General features: G+C 53.2%; 1 protein-coding gene across 3 annotated transcripts in view; it reads left to right on the top strand.

Moving 5' to 3' along the window:
- ACTN1 (actinin alpha 1) overlaps positions 1 to 19,936 on the top strand; it is a 93,770-nt gene that overhangs the window by 61,388 nt on the left and 12,446 nt on the right. For all 3 annotated transcript variants that reach the window (XM_034642784.1, XM_034642785.1, XM_034642787.1), the window contains exons 4-11: positions 830 to 916; positions 2,818 to 2,905; positions 3,474 to 3,552; positions 6,996 to 7,077; positions 8,375 to 8,460; positions 16,102 to 16,194; positions 17,502 to 17,732; positions 19,477 to 19,624. In XM_034642784.1, the coding sequence (XP_034498675.1) occupies positions 830 to 916; positions 2,818 to 2,905; positions 3,474 to 3,552; positions 6,996 to 7,077; positions 8,375 to 8,460; positions 16,102 to 16,194; positions 17,502 to 17,732; positions 19,477 to 19,624 (894 nt within the window). The remainder of the gene's footprint in view (positions 1 to 829; positions 917 to 2,817; positions 2,906 to 3,473; positions 3,553 to 6,995; positions 7,078 to 8,374; positions 8,461 to 16,101; positions 16,195 to 17,501; positions 17,733 to 19,476; positions 19,625 to 19,936) is intronic.

The raw sequence follows: 19,936 nt of genomic DNA, 5'->3' as shown, positions 1-19,936 counted from the left end.
CAGTTTTTCAGGTTGGAAAAAATAAGATATTCTTTGGATGCCAGACTGTTAGCTGAGAATACCTTGCCACGGGGCTGGGTTACTGTCTCCTGGTTTGGAAGCAGGTGAGGGTGAGTCTACATTTGATTGTCACGGGCTCAGCCCCCTACGGCTCCATGTCTTAGGCTCCTTAGACAGGTGTTTATGTTTGTAGTCCTTGCCTCTGGGCCTCGTACAGGGGGAAAAAAAGAATTACTTAATAGAATTTATAGCATTTTTTAAAAGTCTAAAAAGTGTTGCTTAGACTGAATTTAGTGGGTTAGCGCTTAATCATGATCTTGAAGCTGTTGTTTGACTTTTTAAAAAATACACATTTTGATACCCAAGTCATGGCATGCGGTTGATTTGTGAGTTGGTGGATCCTTCAAGATGTCAGTTTATAAACCTTTGTTGGATTGATTTCTTTCTGTTGCCTACAGTGGCTTTTTGGGCGTGGATGGCTATTTTGAGAGCTGTGATTACCCAGACTTCCCCAACTCAGAGATGCCAGACCACTTGTGATGATTTAGAAACCTGTCCCTCTTCTGTCAGTCTCTCTTGGCTTCCCTGATGCACCCAGTGGAATTGATCATACCTCCCCCGTGTCCCGGGTCACCCCCAAATAGACTTCTCTCCTGGCACCTGTGATACCTCATTGTACTTCTAAGAACATACTTAACTTTATCCTGGCAGTGGAGCTGTGTGGTCTTTGATTTCCTACGTGGTACATGCAGTGATGTGGGCTCTCCGAGAATTTTAACTCTGCCCCTGCTAACAGCCATCCTAACATGTCCCGATGCCATTTCCATAGAAATCGTGGATGGGAATGTGAAAATGACCCTGGGCATGATCTGGACCATCATCCTCCGTTTTGCCATCCAGGACATCTCTGTGGAAGGTGGGTCTCCTTTTCTGTTTCATTAGTCCCCAAGTTCCTGCTCTCACCATCACGTCTTCCTCCCTGAGCTCAGCCTGGAGAACCCCCGACCCCTGGCAGTGGGGGCCTGATCGTGGGCCACATCCTGGGCTTCTGACCCGTCACGGGTATCTGCCTTCCCTCCTGGTCTGTAGAGAAATAAGAACTGTTTAGGTGCTGGTTCCCGCTGGTATGTTGGCCCCAGGGAATCCTGCTCACTTTGGGACTGCCCAGGGGTGCTGTGGGGACCTATTGGCTCTTGGGTTGTTAAAGCCAAAAGGGCACGGAAAAGCTTAGCAGCCAGAAGGTGGCGTGGCAGGATTTCGAGGGGACCCGAGGTCCTCCACTTTGTTCTCATAGCGCCCTCTGGTGGCCACTTCACAGATCTTCAAGAGGCCCTTCTAGTCTGGGGCCGCGATCTTGTGATCTTATTCAACTTTTGGTTCCACACTTCAGCATTTTTTGAGCTTTACATCTGATATGTGTGTATTTATTTTGTAATCAATTGTATTTATGTGTTGATATTCGTATTATGAAACACACATACCGAAACAAATTTTAAAAAGGTGAGATGGAGATAATATTTTAAAAATATGTTTTATTCATGGGGCGCCTGGCTGGTTCAGACAGCAGAGCGTGCGACTCTTGATCTTGGGGTTGTGAGTTCGAGCCCCACACTGGGTGCAAAGATTACTGAAAAAATAAATAAATGCATATTCTTTACAAAATATATTTTTATTCATTTTCATGACCCAGGAATCTTATAAAGATTTTTATTCAAAGTAATTCTTTTGATGAGAGGAATGTGGAATAAATTGCTTTCTTATGGAAATTTTGGTTCGACACATGATGATACAGCCATGTGAAGGCCTACATTTGATTTATAGATGCTTGGTATTTAGGGCTGAAGCAGTTAAGAAGGTGTCCACAGTAGTCAGTTCGAACATGGTTCTTGTTAGGGATGGTGGATATAAATCCGCTTTCAAATCGCCTTCTTGATGAGATCAGTTTGATTCTTTGGGGGCTGATTTCTTGTCAGCTCTGGTTAAATTGTCATTGTTTTAATCTAGTAATATCGCAGATGAACTTGAGCTGAGTGGAAGCATTAGCTTTGCTGATTTTTTAAAATTGTGCTTGAAATATTATCTTTGCAGAAATCATTTAATGTCCTCTTAAAGTCCATTTTGTGAATTGAGAGTAAGTGAGATTGCCCATGAAGCCTCTTCGCTGGGTACCATTTCTGCAATTCACAGATGTGAGCACATGGGGGCAGTGTGGTTTGCAACCCTCCTGTGCTGGGAGCTCCTGGGGTCTCCTCTGACGCCTGGCTGCTTTACCTTACAGACGTGTGTCGGCTTCACACATCCAGCAACGGTGTCAATCATGCATTAAATATAAGGAAACTTTATTTTTTAGATAATTCTAATGCTTCTGTCCCATACGGCTCTGTGCACTCTGCACGGCCTGAATGCCCCTACGTGGAGATCCCAGGACTTTAGATTTCATAGACCAATCAAACGTAGACCTGACATAGGTTGCTGATTGACTTTGTAATGCTACATGTCTTTGAATAAAAGGGAATGATGGGGGAGATATTCTGAAAATTTAAAAGGCCATTATATCAGTATTTAAATGTGTTATGTGGCTAGCTTGTAAAAGCTGCCTCACTTGCTTCTTTGTTTCCTCAAATGACTGCTCAAAGTTTGTTGAGGAAACAGACTTAGTGGCCTGGTAGCCCCAGGGTTGGAATCTAGGGGTCTTTGGACCCCTCATGTGAATGAGCATGGACCCCGTGGTCACGGTGGGGCTTCCCGTGAGTCAGCACCCCTCTCTGCACTGAGCCAGCCCACTGACCTCTCCGCTTGTCGTCCCCCTCCTCACAGAGACCTCTGCGAAGGAAGGGCTGCTCTTGTGGTGTCAGAGAAAGACAGCCCCTTACAAAAACGTCAACATCCAGAACTTCCACATAAGGTGAGTGGCTGGGGGCTGAGGGGCTCTTGCAGAACCTGGGCTGTTTCCCCAAGACCCCTCGGCCCCCTTTGGCTGGGTTAATCTCAGTGCTAGAACACAGCAGAGCTCCCTGGGGAAGAAGTTTCTCTCTAGGGGATGCCACACACCCTCTGAAGCCACCTTCCCTCCCAGTGGTGCCTTTGATGTGGCTGCTGCTACCTATGCTTTTGGTTAATGCTCAAGCCACTGGGGAGCTCCCCAAGGAGGTGTCCAGAAAGTTCTGGCCTGGGGCACTGGAACAGAGCGGGGAAGGAGGGGGAACAGAGACCTTGGTGGAGGGTAGAGTTGCATGTGGTAGGTGTCTCAACTTACCAGGCCCCACAAAATCTTGACCCCAGTGCCTGGGATTATGGCAAGAAGAAATGCTGCTTCCCATCCTGTCTTCTCCTCACTCCTGCTCCGAAGCACTATGTGTTCCTCTCTGAAAAAAAGGAGGACGCCCTCCCAATCCTTGTTTAGAGCTTTCTCCTTAGTTAGTGCCCGGCCCCACTCAGCAGCTTGCCCCCCACCTTCTCTCCCCCTCGGGCAGCTGGAAGGATGGCCTCGGCTTCTGTGCCTTGATCCACCGACACCGGCCTGAGCTGATTGACTATGGGAAGCTGCGGAAGGTACGTGCACTTACCTGACTCCCTGTGGCCGGCTCCCGGCTGCCAGGTCCCTGCTGGGTAGCGGGGAGGTGGACAGGCAGGACTGGGGCCCTCTTCTGAGAGCCCATGGCCATGGTCAGGGGTGTCATTCCCCTCAGACTGGCCCCGGAGATAGCCTGTAGAAGTCAGAGAAAAACACCTTCACCATGGGGCTACGTGGGCGCCCTGTGTGCACGGCACAGAGTCCTCGCCGACGGAACAGCTCACAGCGTGTCGGAAGCACCACAGCATGTTGTCGGGGTGATGGGACCCCACTGACATTTCCCCTGCTGTTTCCCGGGGTTTATAAAGTGGATGTGATCCTTCCATAATTGAAGCTATTGCCCATCAGAGGCATTTGCTTCCACCCTGGCCCAAGGCTTGCCGTGCAGTCCCAGCAGGTGCCCGCCAAGTTCACTGCTGAAGTTGGGCTGGGGGGTTTGCTTGCGCTGCTGCCTGATGTCGCTTCTGCTCTTGGCTTGAAGCCGCTGCGGGATTTTCCGGAGCACGTGTGTGTGTTGAGGAGCAGACGGGAGGTGGGAGCTCTTCTGAACTTTGCGGTGGTTCTGGTGTCCGGGCTCACCTAGACCTTGCAGAGGCCTGACCGGGACCGCTCTGACCTCACTCACCAGCTTCCTTCTGAGCCCATCCCAGTGCGAAGGGGCCTCCCGTGGAGCCCTCCCCAGACCCCCAGCTGATGATCTAGAACTCGGGTTGGAATGTCCCCGGTCCGTGTGCCCATCTCTCGACAAGGCAGCTTCTAGGAATGCCTGTTCTTGTACTTCTCCACTTGACCTTGACACTTGGAGAACACGGTGCAACGAAGACCCCCATCTGGCTTGTGCCCCCAGAGGCCAGGCTTGATGTTGCCAGTGCAGGAGCGACTCTGGCAACTCCATGATGGTGTCAGGGCCTCAGTTTCCAGGGCGTGGGGGAGAAAAGGAGTAGACTCCCATATCCTCCAGTACCTGAAGCCAGGCTGAAGCCGGCGGCCTGGCCCTGCATGTATCTTTAGTCAGGGGTCCAGCTGTTCGCAAGCCACCATCTTGGTGGGTGGGAGGGTCCCTACACTCTCGCTCAGCTGCCTCGCAAGGAAGAAAATCAGGTCGAGAACCCCCCACTTACCCGAAAGCTGTGTGGCCAAATCAAACAGAGCCAAGGCGGGAAACCCTAGAGGTGGCGAATTTTCTTTCAGAGGCATCATCACATACCTCCTTAGTGTTTGCCTGACGCGCATTGGTGATAGGTGTGTGTGTCTGTCCTTGTGTCCGTGTGCTGGGAGGACAGCTAGTTAGTCCACAGCCGTTTGGGGGCGCTTGGGTAGCACAGTCATTAAGCGTCTGCCTTCGGCTCAGGGCGTGATCCCGGCGTTCCGGGATCGAGTCCCATATCTGGCTCCTCCGCTGGGAGCCTGCTTCTTCCTCTCCCACTCCCCCTGCTGTATTCCCTCTTTCACTGGCTGTCTCTCTGTCAAATAAATAAAATCTTTAAAAAAAAAAATCCACAGCCGTTTGCCACCCCGTATAAAGTGGGGCCCTGCTGACTGTGGCTGTCCAGTCCCTTGCCCAGTGCCAAAGACTGCAGGGGTCTTGGCCCTCTGGGAGGTGAGAGTCTAGGGCCCTTTGTCTGCTACCCGGCCAGCTGCCTACCCCCACGTGTCTTGTCTTATCTCCCTGTTTCACTGTGTCTGTCTCCTCTCCTTAGTTCAGTAGCATCAGTAAAATCCAACCCAAATCCTAGCACAGACCTGGTCCCACTGAACCATGGATGCTTTCCAGGAAGCATAGGTTGCCAGAGCCAGCTGCTGTTTGGACATAGGGGAGAGCCCTGGGGCTCTGGCTGGGAAGCTCTTCCTTCCCGGTGTGGCCTTACCTGGGCGTGGGAGCCTGGCTGTCCCTAGAAATTGAGTGTGGCCAGCGGGTGTAGCCCGGGGCCTGAGGGCTGCTGGAGGCCCTGGATGGAAGTGACTTTCACTGCTTGGCATTTTTTTTTTTTTTTATCATTCTGAAAGCTGTAAAAAAAACTTTCCCAGAAGGACTCCACCTTCTCTATTTTAAGCAGTTTCCTCCTGAAAGCATCCTGGATGAATGTATTTATTTCTTTGTAACTTTGTGCTTCTTGTCTTAGCAAATGGGGACACTGAGTCCTGCGCTGACAAAACCAGGTGGCTTTAGGTTAGTCTGGGGAACCAGGACATAGTGTGGAAGGACCAGCAAGGAACTCCCATTACTGTGTGGTGGTTTCCTACCCACATTAAAAAAATTCTTTTAATTGTGGTAAAACGTACATAACATAAAATATAACATATATAAGAACACAAAACATGTATGATCTAAACGTTTGAGCCATGCTGAGGTGCACGGGGTGGTGGCAGGGGCATGTCTCCAGTGCTCTTGGTCCCGCACAACTGAGATCCTGCACCCAGGAAACCATCACGCCCCGCTCTCCGCTCCCCCGGCCCCCGGCAGCCACCATCTGCTTTCTGACTCAATGACTCTGATTGCTCTAGATGTCTCGTATACGTGAATCCTGCAGTATTTGTGTCTGGCTTACTTCCCCAAGTGAATGTTTTCAAGGCTGACCCAGGTGGTAGCAGGTGTCAGTCTCCGTCCTTTTGAAGGCAGGATAATAATCCATTGTACGGACACCACTTTAGTTTGTGTGCTCGTCTGGCAGTAGCAGTTGTGTTATTTTCGCCTCGTGGCTCTTGTGAATAATGCTGCTAGGAATATGGGCATGCACATAGCGATTAAAGTCCCTGCTTTCAGTACTTTGGGCTGTATACCCAGAAGCGGGACTGCTGAGTCATATGGCAGGTCCTAGATTTAACTGGTTGAGGGCCCTGCATGCTGTGCTCCCAGCAGCTGCCCCAGTCTGCACTCCCACCCACGGCGCTCATGGGCCCCGCTTTCTCCGCATCCTCCGCACTCCCCAGGACGTGTTCTGGAGATGGTAGCAGAAGTCAGAGTAGTCAAATTGTGGCTTTTGAAGGAGCCCCCAGATTTCATGGGATGCGAGCAGCCTCCTAGCCCAACTCCTCGATAGCGGAGGGGAAGCCGAGGGTGGGTCGCTGAGCCGTCGCACCGGCTGCTGGCAGAGCCGAAGCCAGAAGCCAAGACGAGCGGCGCCCAGACCAGTGATCTGCTCTTGGTGTGTACTTCTTAGCCATTCTTTCTTGGGCTGCAGGCCAGCATTCTTCGCCCTCTTTCTATGACAAACTGAGGCTTGAGGAGGAAAAATGGCCCTATAAACGCCCACCCAGCAAGCTCTAGAGGTGAAGCCGGCCTTGTACACCCAGAGCTGGGCCCTGGGGACCAAGCCCAGGGGACCATAGACATCCTCCCTGCACCCGTCTTTGATCACTCAGATGTGGGTGACCAGTGACTTCTTGGGCCCCCCATGCCTTCATCCTCTTCTTCCTCTAGGACGACCCACTCACAAATCTGAACACGGCCTTCGATGTGGCCGAGAAGTACCTGGACATCCCCAAGATGTTGGATGCGGAAGGTAAAAGGTGTTTCCTTCTGTGTCGGTGGCTCTTCTCTCACCTGCCCGCCAGTGGCTGAGATGGGTGGGCCCCAGCAGCCGAGATGGGAGGGGAAGAGGCCTGGCTCTGCGACCTCATCTGGGGAGCCCGGGGGCACCTGCCTGTCGGGGATTCCTCATTGCCTGTGGTTTGGGGGGGAGGCCAGCTGATGCCTTGGAGGCTGGTCTGCAGCACCTGCCTGTTCTCATCTCTGTCTTGGGGCTGGGGGAGTGGGCGCTGGGGGGGAGCACAGCGTTCCCTTGTTGCTGTAGGGGACGGAAAAACTCTGCCCTTACCCTCTTAGGCACTCCCACTGGGATCCTCTAAGTTAGACCGGCAAAAGACAGATTCACAGAAAAGCAAACAGAAGTATGTTGACATGTGCATTCACAGAGAGCTGTCAGTGATGGGTACTTCACAGGGGTGGTGAGGGGTTTGGGGTCTATATCCACACCTAACTTGTAGGGGAAAGAGAGGGGCCAACTGGCATTTATGGCAAAGCAAGTGATTTTTAAAAAGATGACTGGGCCCTTAGGAGACTGGGAGGGAGAGGTGAGGGTTGGTGACAATGTCTGTCTGGGACCGTTTCCAGTCTATGCAAAAGCAGGAAGAATAGTATAAGAACTTCCACAGACGCATCATCCCAAAGAAACAATTAGATTTTGCCACTTTTTTCCCCCTTTGTTTTCTTAGTTGAAATATTTTAAAACAAATCCCAGACATCGCAGCATTTCACCACTGCATACTTCAGAATACATACCTTAAAAATATGGATATCTTCTTATGCAACCGTAAAACAAATTTCATACCTAGCAAGGTGACTGTAATTCCTTGATATATTTACTGTCCAATTCAAAATCAAATTTCCCCAGTTGTTTCTTTTGAGAGTTGGTTTGTTTTAATCAGGATCCAGATAAGGTCTGCACGTGGCATTTAGTTGTTCTCTTTCTTCTGTCCTTTCCCATCTGTAGCGCCCTCCTCTTCCCTCCATTCCTTTTTATTCCTGCCATTGAACTCATTGCAGAAACAGGGCCAGCTGCTCATGGGACGTTCCTTATTCTGGGTTTGTTGCTTGCTTCCTGGGGACACAGTTTCTCTGCTCCCTCTCCCTCTCCTATTCCTGGAAGTGGAGGTTGATGCCAGAAGCAGGTAGGATTCAGGCTTGGTTGGCACTTGGGCAAGGAGACTTAGAGGTTCTGCAAGCTTCCTGCCGCATCACCTCAGGAAGTGCGTCATGTGTTCACCAGCTGGCTTTTAACTCCAGATTTTTCTTGACAGACATCGTCGGAACTGCCCGGCCAGATGAGAAAGCCATCATGACTTACGTGTCCAGCTTCTACCATGCCTTCTCTGGAGCCCAGAAGGTACCTGGGGCCCCCTGCTCCTTCCTCGCGCAGCACACCTCATGCTGGGCCCCAAACCATGCGCCCCCCCCCCACCCTACCCACCTCTCCCTGGCAACGGGGTCCGGATGGTCTGTCTCTTTGGTAGAGTTAGCTCCCGGTGCCAACGTGGCATGCTGCTCTTGCTCCGCTCTCTCCCGCCCTGCATCTCCACCCCTCCTCTCCTCTTCCTCTACAGTCTGAGAAGACTGGGCTAGACCTTGCCTTCTGGGACCCAGAGGGCTGGCTTAAGCAGGAAGAGCTGCATGTGTGAAATCAGGCTGGGGGTTCTGGACACCTAGAAGGCGCAGTGGCCAGCAGCCCCTCCGTGCCCACCTTTGTTGGAACTGTAGGCTTTCACAGAGCCACGAGGCTTCCCCCGGGGAGGCATCGCCTGTCTTCACTGACCTATTTTACAAAGGTGTCATGAAGCCCCCACCTTTCTCCCATTCACGGGCATGACTTAGCAGATCTATCCACAGCTTTTTTGGGCCCTGGTGCCTTTCATATCGTTCTATATCCTGCCTGGGACCCACATGTGGGGTCACTCTGCACTCTGTATTCGCAGACATAAGCACAACCCCTTGGAGTGGCGGGGGCGCAGGGAGGGAGGAGGCAGGCATCTGTGAGCCCCTTCAAATGCCCTGGCTCAGTTTTGCTCAGGGAGGCCTGAGTTTAAAGTCCAGTTGTACAGGTTCCACACTGCACAAGGGTACCACGACTAAAGAGCACCATTCACACTGCCGATTTAAAGATTGGAAGATTTTTTTTTTTACTAGGCTTAGCTCAGGCAGCAGAAGCCCCTCTTCTAGACCCCTCTCACAGGCAGGACCCTGGAAACGCAACATGCAGGCCGACACAACCACAGACCACAGGCTGGGCCTTCATGGTTTCGGGCTGTGGACCTGTCCCATCACGTGGATGTGCTCAGGCAAATTTCCCACCGTCCGCATGGAGTCTGAGTGACCTGTCTCCACGTGCATGATGGGGGTGCTCCCCCCACCTCTGCCCAACCTTCCCCTCTGCTCTCTCTCCCCCTTCCCTGTCTCAGCCTGTGCTCTCTCCCCTCCCTGCGCCTTTTCCTCCCACCATCTCATTGCTCCTCTCTCTGCCCGTTCCCTCACTTGCTGTCTCTGCGACCGTCCTGTGTTCTCTCTGTCCACCACGCTGTTTGGGTTTGTTCTGTGCCGCTGCCGCCCTCCTCTCTCCTCTCAATCTCTTCTCCTTCTCTGTGCAGATGTGTAGGCTCGCTAAGGCCGGATGGGAAGGCCATGTGACCTAGTGTGTCATGTCACTGCCACGCCTTCTTGGGTGCGCAGAAGGTGAGCTCTCCCTCGGCCTCGCCCGCTCTCCCGGCCGCCCTCCGCCCAGCTCTTCCGTCCTCCCGGGATGCTCTAGCGACAGTCCCATGGGGCGCAGCCCCTGCAGTGATGGGAGGGACTAGTGAAGGCCCCTGCCTCTTGTGCTCTCTGAACCTTGGCCAGGACACCTGAAGGCGCCAGAGAGCCCCAGCCTCAGGCTGGCCCCCGTGTCTCTGTCCGTGCACCCTGGGCTTAGTGGAGGCCACAGATGGGAAAGAAGCTTGTGGTCTCAGTGCCTTCCCTGGACCCTGAGTCAGGAGCCCTTACCTGAAGTGGTACAGCTCCTGGCTGTGCTTCCTGACTGTTCCCTGAAACATTCAGGACCCCTTCATTTTCTCTCCTTCCCGCTTAGGCAAGACCATCCCCGCAAATCATCCAGCAGACAGGGCAGGGAGAAATCTTCCTGCCTTCTCTCTAGTATCCAGGCCAGAGGCTCAGCGCCCTTCCCAGCCAGGCCTGCCATGGGCATGGTGCAGGCTGCACACTCCCCAGGGGTGCCGTGGGTGCCCCGTGGACCATGGAGATTTGAATAGTTGTTACTGAAGCAGGCCTGCAGCTGGCAGGAAGAACGGGCTCTAACATATCGGTGTGATAGCTTTCCACTAGAAGTGCCTTGGGAAGAGGCAGCTTTAACCCATCCCACAGAAGCACCGTATGGGCTAGCAGCAGCCCTGTACCCTGGCTGCATGGGCACCCAGAACCCTCCTCGCCTGCCTTCCAGGCCTTGCCTCCTTGGCACAGAGACAGGAGAGCTGTCCCGTGTGGAGGCTTCCTCACAGGTGTCCTGGCCCTCCCAGGATCCCCAGCCCCTTCCAGCCTCTTCTCTGGTCTGCCTCTTGCTTCCTATTTCTCTCTGTCCCACCTCCGCTACTGCTCTCTTGCCAAGTTTTTCTGGCCCCTCTGAGTCCCCCACCTTTCAGCCAGCGTGTGAGCAGCATCTGTCTACTTCCTGGGTGGGCCCCCAGCCCTGATAACCACAGAGGGCCCCCCCACCCCCGCTTGCCTGCGTCCATAGTTAGAGGGCGCTCTGCTGTGGGGTTTTCCTCTTTCCATCTCTTCCCCTCTCTCCCCTGCTCCTCCAGGGGTTCTCTCCTGGGCTTCATGCCTGCTGCCACTGGCCTTCCCTGTGTCCTGGCTGATGAAAATGCTCGGACAGGAGTGCGTGCAAGAGTGTGCGTGTGCACGTGCATATGTGCGTGTGCATGTAGCGGCCTGCTTCCCCCCCTCCCAGACCTCATGCCACCTCCCCCCATGCCCTCCTGCCTCCCTCTCATCCTTGTTGCAACCATTTCATGCTCCTTTTGTCCACATTCAAGGACAAGGTCACCAGTGTAGCCAGGGTGAGGTAAGGGTGGTGTGCCTCTCATGTCCTGGGTCGGGAGCCCCTCCCAGAGTTGTCCCTAACCACTTCTTAGGATTCAGACAACTGCTTAGAGCCAAGTGGGCCAGGGGAAGAGGAAGCTTTGCCCTCTCCTATGGAAGAAGGAGGATTCTTTCAGACCCACACATTCTTCTTGTCTTGACTGTCCCCATGTCTTGTGCCAGTGGGGGGACATATCCCGAAACCCATGCCCAGTGCTCTCCATCCCCTCCACTGTCTTTCTCTGGTCAAGCCTTGGAGGGAGGAACTAGAAAGGCAGCAGAGTGCCTTGCGTGCACGCACGTGACCCATGCATGTGCGCACGCGTGTGTCTAGCAGTCCCCGTGCCCACACGGGCGTATGGTGTGCAAGTGCACATCATTGGTTTTCCCTGTTGGACAAGGGCCAACTTCTGTTTGACATGTTGGTTTGGGTTCTGATTCTTTCTCAGTTTTCTTTTCCCCTCCTCTTCCCCCATGTCGACTGAGAATCAACAGAATGCGACAGGTTTTGTTTATGTAGTTTGTGCCTTAAAGTTCATGGTTTGTTGGGAATGGTTGTGAGAAATAACCCGCTACACAGACTAGCTGTGCTGTAGGTGTTTCTGGATGCTTTCAGGAGTAGATGGTGACGTTTACATCTATCCGTTTGGCCCGTCGGTTGCTTTTTTTCACATTATGAATCTCCTACAGGAGAGAAACACCATTCCTGCCTCCAAGGGATTCACCGTCCATCTGGGGGGAGCCCTTACACCTAGAAGCCAACAATGGCTGTGGACTGATCGGTGGCCGCTCTGCTACAGACTTGAGCAGGGGAGGGGCAGGCCGGAGGGCTGCAGGGCTGCACAACACGGTGCTTTCTTGAACAGGAAGCCCTTGAGCTTGGGGGCCTTCAAGGTTGAGTAGGGGTCCTCAAGTGAAGATGTGGCAAGGGTAGGGAAGGCAGTCACAGTGTGTGTGACAGTTGGAGGTATGATAGTGTAGCCTGCGAGGGGAGGACGAGTTAGCCCTGGTGGCCAGGTCTCTCCCACTGCGCAGAATGAGGCACCCAGGGGAAGCCGGAGATGGCACTGGGGAGTGTCCTGAGCCCCTTTACCTGAGGCCCCCACTGGTGGGGACACCGGGCCTGGGTGCTGATTTAGACACGGGGAAGGGCTGAGCTGTGGGAGGAAGGAAATGGGCCATTCTATGTAGATTTGGGAAATTTTTGGCTACAAAGGTCACAGATGACATTTTGGTAGCATTCATGCGAATCCCTGTAGATTGTGGGTGGCAGAGCCATTGTGCGTCATTTGGCTACATTTGTCTCCTTAATTAACTACCTGGACCAGCGAATTCAGTGTTGCTTTTTAGAGCAGCAGTCTGGCTTGGGATAGCTGAGCTTCGTGTGGGATAGCGAAGTTGTTAGTACTCCAGGAATAATAGGCCCTAACTTACAAAAAAATAATATAAAACCAAACAGATTGTTCTATGTAAAGCTGTATAATAATACAACTTAAAGTAAGGCATGAAAAAATAAAATAAACCAAGGGAAGGTAAACACAAATTTCTAAAAGTCTTCCTTTGGCATTTAGAAGTAATCCTTTTGGGGCGCCTGGGTGGCACAGCGGTTAAGCGTCTGCCTTCAGCTCAGGGCGTGATCCCGGCGTTGTGGGATCGAGCCCCATGTCAGGCTCCTCTGCTGTGAGCCTGCTTCTTCCTCTCCCACTCCCCCTGCTTGTGTTCCCTCTCTCACTGGCTGTCTCTATCTCTGTCAAATAAATAAATAAAATCTTTAAAAAAAAAAAAAAGAAGTAATCCTTTTGCCCAGTGTAATAAAATATTTTCTCAGCCCTTTGAAGATATTTGTGCTTATGTCCCTTATCTCATGCAAATTCTGTCAACATCAGAAAGGTCTGGGTGATCTGGTTTGGCTTCTCCGGTTCCAAAGCAGCCCATCTCTTGCGGGAAGAGCCCGAGGCCAGGACTCTCACAGGGCTGGTGCTCTGATGGCACTTCAATTCCATTTCTTTCAGAGATTGAATCTTTCCTCCCCTAGAGCAAATCTCTCCTTTGAGCAGTCTTTATGACTTGGTGGTGCAAATCTCTCCTTTATGACTTGGTGGTGCAAATCTCTCCTTTGAGCAGTCTTTATGACTTGGTGGAGCCCGAGGCCAGGACTCTCACAGGGCTGGTGTTCTGATGGCACTTCAATTTCCATTTCTTTCAGAGATTGAATCTTTCCTCCCCTAGAGCAAATCTCTCCTTTGAGCAGCCTTTATGACTTGGTGGTACCTCTCTCCTAAGTCCCCCATAGTGATGGAGTTCTTGTAGCCACGGGAGAAACAGTTTCTAGAAAACTAGAAAGTGGGACAACGAGGCTAGGCCTCGGTCCCACCCTCAGGGGTCTCACTTGCCTCCCACTGCAGCGATTCTGTCCCACACGCCTTACTTCCCTGTGTGGCCTCTGTGGCCTCCTGGACTAGGGGTGGTGGATGACCAAACCTTCTTTGCAAAGGGACCAGCTTAGGAGCAAGTGTCATCTCGTAGGCTTCTGCGGGGAGGGGGGGGAGGGGGGAGTTCTCAGTGAGCGAAAGAAACGGGTCAAGGTCTTGAACTTGCTACCTGCCCTTTTTTTTTTTTTTTCTTTTTTTTCCTAAAACCAAATCTGGATTCCGGGAACCTGCTTCTTTGCTAAAGGGAACCGTGGGAGCGGGGCTGTCCCTTGAGGGCAGAGGCGCCCCCACGGAGTTTGCAAACGGGCCATTGCTGTTTCTAAAGAAAGTCCTCTTCTTCCGCAATGCCTGTGCTCTCTTTCTGAAGGCAGATTTCCTGGTGATAATGACCGGTTTTCTCAGTCTCTCTGGGTGAAGCCACCTGGGCCTGGGCAGGCCGAGTTGCGGGCCTGGGAAGGAGGTGGGTCTCTGTGAAAAGTGCCCAGGAGGCCCACTGGGGAGCTCCTCCAGACTTCATCCGAAAGGAGCCTCCGTTGACTTTGAACAGGCAGCAGGCTCCGAGGGGTGGGCGGGGCTCCCAAGGGAGGCTCCCAGGATCTGTCTCCTAAAATTCCACGAACACAGGCCTCATTCAGTCTGTTGGTTTGACAGATGGACACACAAGTCAAAGCTTAGGACTCCTGAGCCCAGGATTTCAAGATGAAGTGGGGGGTAACAAGGCCAGGGAGAGCTTTATCTGGGAAACCTCACAGTGGTAGCTGCTGGTTGCCCGTGACGTGGGGCAGAATCTCGGATTCTTACCCCCTTGGTCAGCGTGCTGGACATAGCTTACCTATGTCAGTACGGAGACCGCTGCCCTCCCCCCCCATCCTCCTCCCTAGCCGTCCTCGGCACGTCGGCCTGTTTCCTATGACCTTGCCCTTTCCAGGGCCCCAGAGGGAAGCAATTTCCCTCCTTGTCACCTCTTGGGGTTCCCTGTGGTTACCTGTTGGTTCTTAAGAGGAAGGATGATCAATCAGGAGTTTCAGGTGAGATGTGGCCATGGCATCTCCAGGGCAGAGTTAGGCTGGAGGGCAGAGGGGGAGGGTCCAAGGATGTGACTCCTTGCCTCAGTGTCTTGAGACCTGGGACTCAAGCACCAACCCCATCTCGGAGGCCCTCTAGCCCTTCCCACAGTCGGACCTGGTGGAGGCCTCCTTGCTCTGACACCTCACCCTGGAGGGTGCAGTCTCTTGACTTTGAGCTTGAAAGGACCTTTATGCTGACCTTCTTCTGCGCCCTCACACACACACACACACACACACACACACACACATGATTCGGTGGGCGTGTGTCCTATTTGAAAAGTTCTGCAAAGAAAAAACATTTGCATCTTAATTATTTCTTTTCAGTTCAAAGCACCCTCATTCTCAGGCAGTTCTTCTTATGCCTAGCCTCAGTGTATCTTGCTGCAATAAAAACTCATTTTGTCTTGTTCGTCAACCAGTTGTGAGATCTCCTCTTTCTATCCCTTAAACCCTTGCCATTGGCAGGGTCACCCTTCTCTAGGGCCCCAGAATGCATATCTGTCTTTTCAACGGCATTATCTGCTCCCACCCCTAGGCTATGTTTCTATCCCGGGACCCCAAAAAGGCTTTGAGCTCCCCTCCCCTTGGAGTTGGGTCATGATGCGAAAAGATGAATTTAAAAATCACCGGAGTGCCTGGTGCGTAGGGCCGTGTGGCCCTTGCTGGTGTTGGGTCCACAGTGCCCTCCATGGCCCGAGAAGGCAGTGTCTCTTGGAGTTTCCGGGCCTTTGCCTCTGATTTCCAGTCAGTCCCCTCATTCCTCTTGTCTCCAGGACCCATGTCGGGCGTCTGCTAGCCCAGCACTCACTCAGCGCGAGACCCGCACTCAGCTTTCCCCCAGGCGCCTGTGCCCAGCTTCCTGGACATTCTGCCCGTGCTGGGTTGATCCTTAAGTCTCGCCCTTCGTACCGTAGAGGTTCTCCAAGTCTTCTCTGATGTTCTTTGGGCCAGGAGCAGATTCTGTAGGGATCTCGAGAGGCCCTTCTCCTTCTCATTCTTATTCCAGACTCCCAGCTTTGAATTTCTGCATCTCCCAAGATCCTGGCCAATCCAACCTGAGAGCCTGAGCCTTGGGAATCCCAGGGGCTCCACTTGGGATTCTAGGCTGGGTGTGAATTTGCTCACATCTTTACCTGAGCTGAACATTTTGATTGTCTCAGTCATCACGTTAGTGTCTTCCAACATGCATGGTTGGCCTCAAACTCAGGTCCTTCTCCAGGGGCCCCTGGTTCAGCCGCAAGATCTCTCTTTGGGCTCGCTTGATCTGTGGGACCCAGCGTGGGCTGGCAGAGGCTGGCGAGGAGAAAGTGGATTCGAAGCGTTGGGAGCTGCAGGGGTGAGAGCTCCTGCTACCCAGGGCTGACTGTGACCACCCCCTCCCGCCCCCTTTCTTGTTGCCAGGCGGAGACAGCAGCCAATCGCATCTGCAAGGTGTTGGCCGTCAACCAGGAGAATGAGCAGCTCATGGAAGACTATGAGAAGCTGGCCAGCGATGTGGGTACCTCCTGCATTCTCCTGGCCTCACTCGAGCAAGGCTCTGCTACCCCACCCTGGGGGCAGATGGAGCCCCCAGAACCTGTACCTCCAGACCCATCCCTGGGGTGCAGTCTGAGGCTGGGCGTCATCCTTGTCCCAGCACAGCAGCTCTAGGGAAGCTTTAACTCCTCTCCCATTCTCCCAGAAGGCAGAGGCGGGGCCGATATCCAGGCTCCAAAGAGCCAAGTCCCCAGCTTTTTCTCTCACCAACAAACAGTAAGCCTGGCAAACTGCACCTCTCTGGGTCTTGGTTTTTTTCACTTGTCAAGTGAGAGCTAAGCCAAGAGATCTCAGGGGCCTTTCTAGCCTGGTATACTGTTGTTCTGTGAGTGGCTTGGCCTAGAAAAGGAGGACACCTGGTTCTGAGAGGATGTGAACTGGAGATGGACCAGCGTTGGCTCAAGCTAGCACAGCAGCTGGGCCCACTCAGGGGACAGCAGGAGACAGCGCTGGGTCTGCTGTTCTGCCATTGACCATATTTGGGTGAAGGCTCTACTTCTTCCTTAAAAGAACTCAGCCTTCTGAACCGCTTAGCCTGGCCTCTTGGTGGATCTGCCATCCAGCATAATAAGAACCCAGGTGCCAGGCTTAGCCAGTTTGCTCACCTTGGCAGGTCACATAACCTCACGGTGCCTCGGTCACCCCTCTGCAACCTGGGGAAGGATCACAGCATCTAACCCCATGGGATTCCCGTCATTATGCCAATGAGTTCGTTTGAGGGCCAGGCTGGCACCTTGCAGGCGCTCATGCTATTTGCTGTGACCACCAGCACTCGCCCACCACCTTCTCCTCCATCATCACCTCATCCAGGCTCTTCCCTGCCTGTGTCCCCGAAGCCGGCCTCTTCCATTTTGAATCTGAGATCCTGCTTCTAGAATTTTAGATGGCCAGGTGACGGGGTCTCAGGAAACAGCTGTGAACCCGCTCTCTGGTAGGGATGAGGACACAGAGGCCCAGCCGGGTGGTCGAGCTGGAACCAGAGGGTGGGTCTGCTCCTAGCTGAGCTGACTTCTCACCAGGTCTGGCAGGGCAGGGAGATGGAGTTACCCTCTTCTCCTGGTGGAGAGGAGGCTGGTGGCCAGGCTGCATGAAGGAACACCCCAGAACCTGGCCTCATGGCCGGGGAGTGGGAGTTGGGACACAGTGTGCTGTCAGGAGGGCCCTCCGCCGGCTCCCCCAGTGTGGGAAGGGCCAAAAGGCCCCTCAGGAGGAGAGGGAAGCAGCCCTCGCCCCACTCCCAGCAGCCTCGCCCCTTCCCCTTCCAGCTGTTGGAGTGGATCCGCCGCACCATCCCGTGGCTGGAGAACCGGGCGCCGGAGAACACCATGCACGCCATGCAGCAGAAGCTGGAGGACTTCCGGGACTACCGGCGCCTGCACAAGCCGCCCAAGGTGCAGGAGAAGTGCCAGCTGGAGATCAACTTCAACACGCTGCAGACCAAGCTGCGCCTCAGCAACCGGCCCGCCTTCATGCCCTCCGAGGGCAGGATGGTCTCGGTGAGCGCCGGGGAGCGTGGGCCCCGCCGGACCGCCTGCAGCCCCTCTCTGCTCCTGCTCAGGGCGGGACGTGTCCTCTCCTGCTTGCACCCCCACCCCCAGGCTCGAGCCTCCCCCCTCCCACTATCCCAGGCCAGACTCGCCCTTCCAGACCCCAGAATATGCACCTGGACCTCCCAGCACCCCCTTCCCCCCCACCCCTCAGAAAATCATCTTTGCGAACAAAATGCCCCTTGACATACTGAACCAAACAGCATGATTCGGTGGCAGTTAGGATAATTTTTTACTGCTGTGGAATCTTTTTTAAGCACTTAAAAAAAAAAGTATTAAGAAGGTATTATCTATTAAGCACTTTAAAAAAATGTATTACCGTACAAAAAAATGTAATGGACTTATTTTTTTTTTGGTAGGATATTTCAATGATATGAATAGGCAAAATACAGAAAACCAAAAGTACTCATAATCTGAATTACCCAGTATCAGCTTAAAAGGTGTTTTTTAGAGGTGCCTGGGGGGCTCGGTTGGGCATCCAACTGTTGATCTCAGCTCCGGTCTGGGTCTCAGGGTCATGAGTTCAAACCCTGTGTTGGGCTCCACGCTGGGCATGGAGCCTACTTAAGAAGAAAAAAAGTTTTTTGGAAAAGATTCTTTTAGTCTACATAAATATAATTTTTAAGGAAATCCTAAAGCATGTTTTATTTAATAAGCTGCTTTTTAAAAAAACTAAAAATTATATTGTGAATGGCTTCTCGAGTTGTTAAATTCTCTTCATTTAGGTTACTTAACGTTATTTCTGCTTCCCACTGACCCTATCTTCAGACTTGGGAAGAAATGTTATGAGCCAGAGAAACGTGCAAAAGAAAATTTAAAAATTCACCAAGATAGAGCTTTTGCCCTTTAAAATGAGAAGTCATGAGAAGTCGTGCGCATATAAGGTGGGAAGGGCAGGGGACGGCCGAAGCAGGCAAATCAAGTTGGAAGGAGGCAGGATCCCAGGGGACACTGGAGAAGAGGAAAGAGGCCCCGGCCATTGTTTCTACGCTTTGGAAATTGCAGTCTTTTTTACAGATTTCAGGCTGAATCAGGAGCTTTTAGGTGGCTAGAGCCCCTGCTAACCGGAGGGTGCTCTGCGTGGGTTAGAAGTGCCCCCTCCTCCGGGTGGTTGCAGCCTGTCCTCTGGGCACGCAGGTGGCACGCAGGCCGGTTCAGCCCCTATCGGCCCAGCGGGCACCCTGTGCCAATCGCAGGAGCCACCCTGTGGGTGGCTCCCTGTTTGAAGGGCTGTGGGTTTGTGCTCAGCAGCTGTCACTGTTCTCAGATGCTTGGCCAGCTTGCCCAGACCAGGGTCCCTGCCGGGTCCAGGCTGCTGCCCAGAGCCCATGAGCAGATCCAGAAATGGGGGCACCTAGGAGGCTCCCATGCCTGCTTGCCTTGTTCCATTATTGTTCTTTCCCCCTGGTTGGCCCTATATCCTCTGTGATCGGTCAGCATCCTGGGCCACAGAGGGCCTCAGGCTCTTTCCCCACAGGGCTGCACATCCAAACCCCTCTAGCTGGGGGGCCCACATGGACTTGGGCCTCACTTCCTGCTCAGGAGGCCTGGTGCCCAGGGGCCCAGGAGACGCCAGTGTGGGGCTGGGTGGGTGTGGCTGAGACGGGGAAGGGGCTTCTTCTAGAAGGCGTGGGGCAGCTATGGGGGTCTCAGGGGCCAGGAGGGGCTGACCCTGTGCCTCCCATCACTACAGGACATCAACAATGCCTGGGGCTGCCTAGAGCAGGCGGAGAAGGGCTACGAGGAGTGGCTGCTGAACGAGATCCGGAGGCTGGAGCGGCTCGACCACCTGGCAGAGAAGTTCCGGCAGAAGGCCTCCATCCACGAGGCCTGGACGGATGGTAAGGCCAGCCTAGCCTCCTGTTTCCCCGAGGGTGCCGGCTTGCTTGCTTCATCAGCTGAACCGCCAGCCCTAGCTCCTTTCTCTTTTGCTGCTTGTTTTGCCTTGTCTCTTACTAGTTCCTTGTCGTTAGACAAGGTCATTAGCCTTTGGGTGTCTCTGCTTCCTCGTCTGTAAAGTAGGGATAATCCCAGTGACAAGTTCATCGGTTTAGGGGAGTGGAATGAATGAATACCTCTGAAGCACTGAGAATTCCTGGCATAGGACGATGCTATGTATGTGTAATTCATTGTTGGTTTTGGTCACCGTGATG

The sequence above is a fragment of the Ailuropoda melanoleuca genome, chromosome 14 (genome assembly GCF_002007445.2).
Source record: "Ailuropoda melanoleuca isolate Jingjing chromosome 14, ASM200744v2, whole genome shotgun sequence".
Taxonomy (NCBI): domain Eukaryota; kingdom Metazoa; phylum Chordata; class Mammalia; order Carnivora; family Ursidae; genus Ailuropoda; species Ailuropoda melanoleuca.
This window is presented reverse-complemented; position numbering and strand designations above follow the sequence as displayed.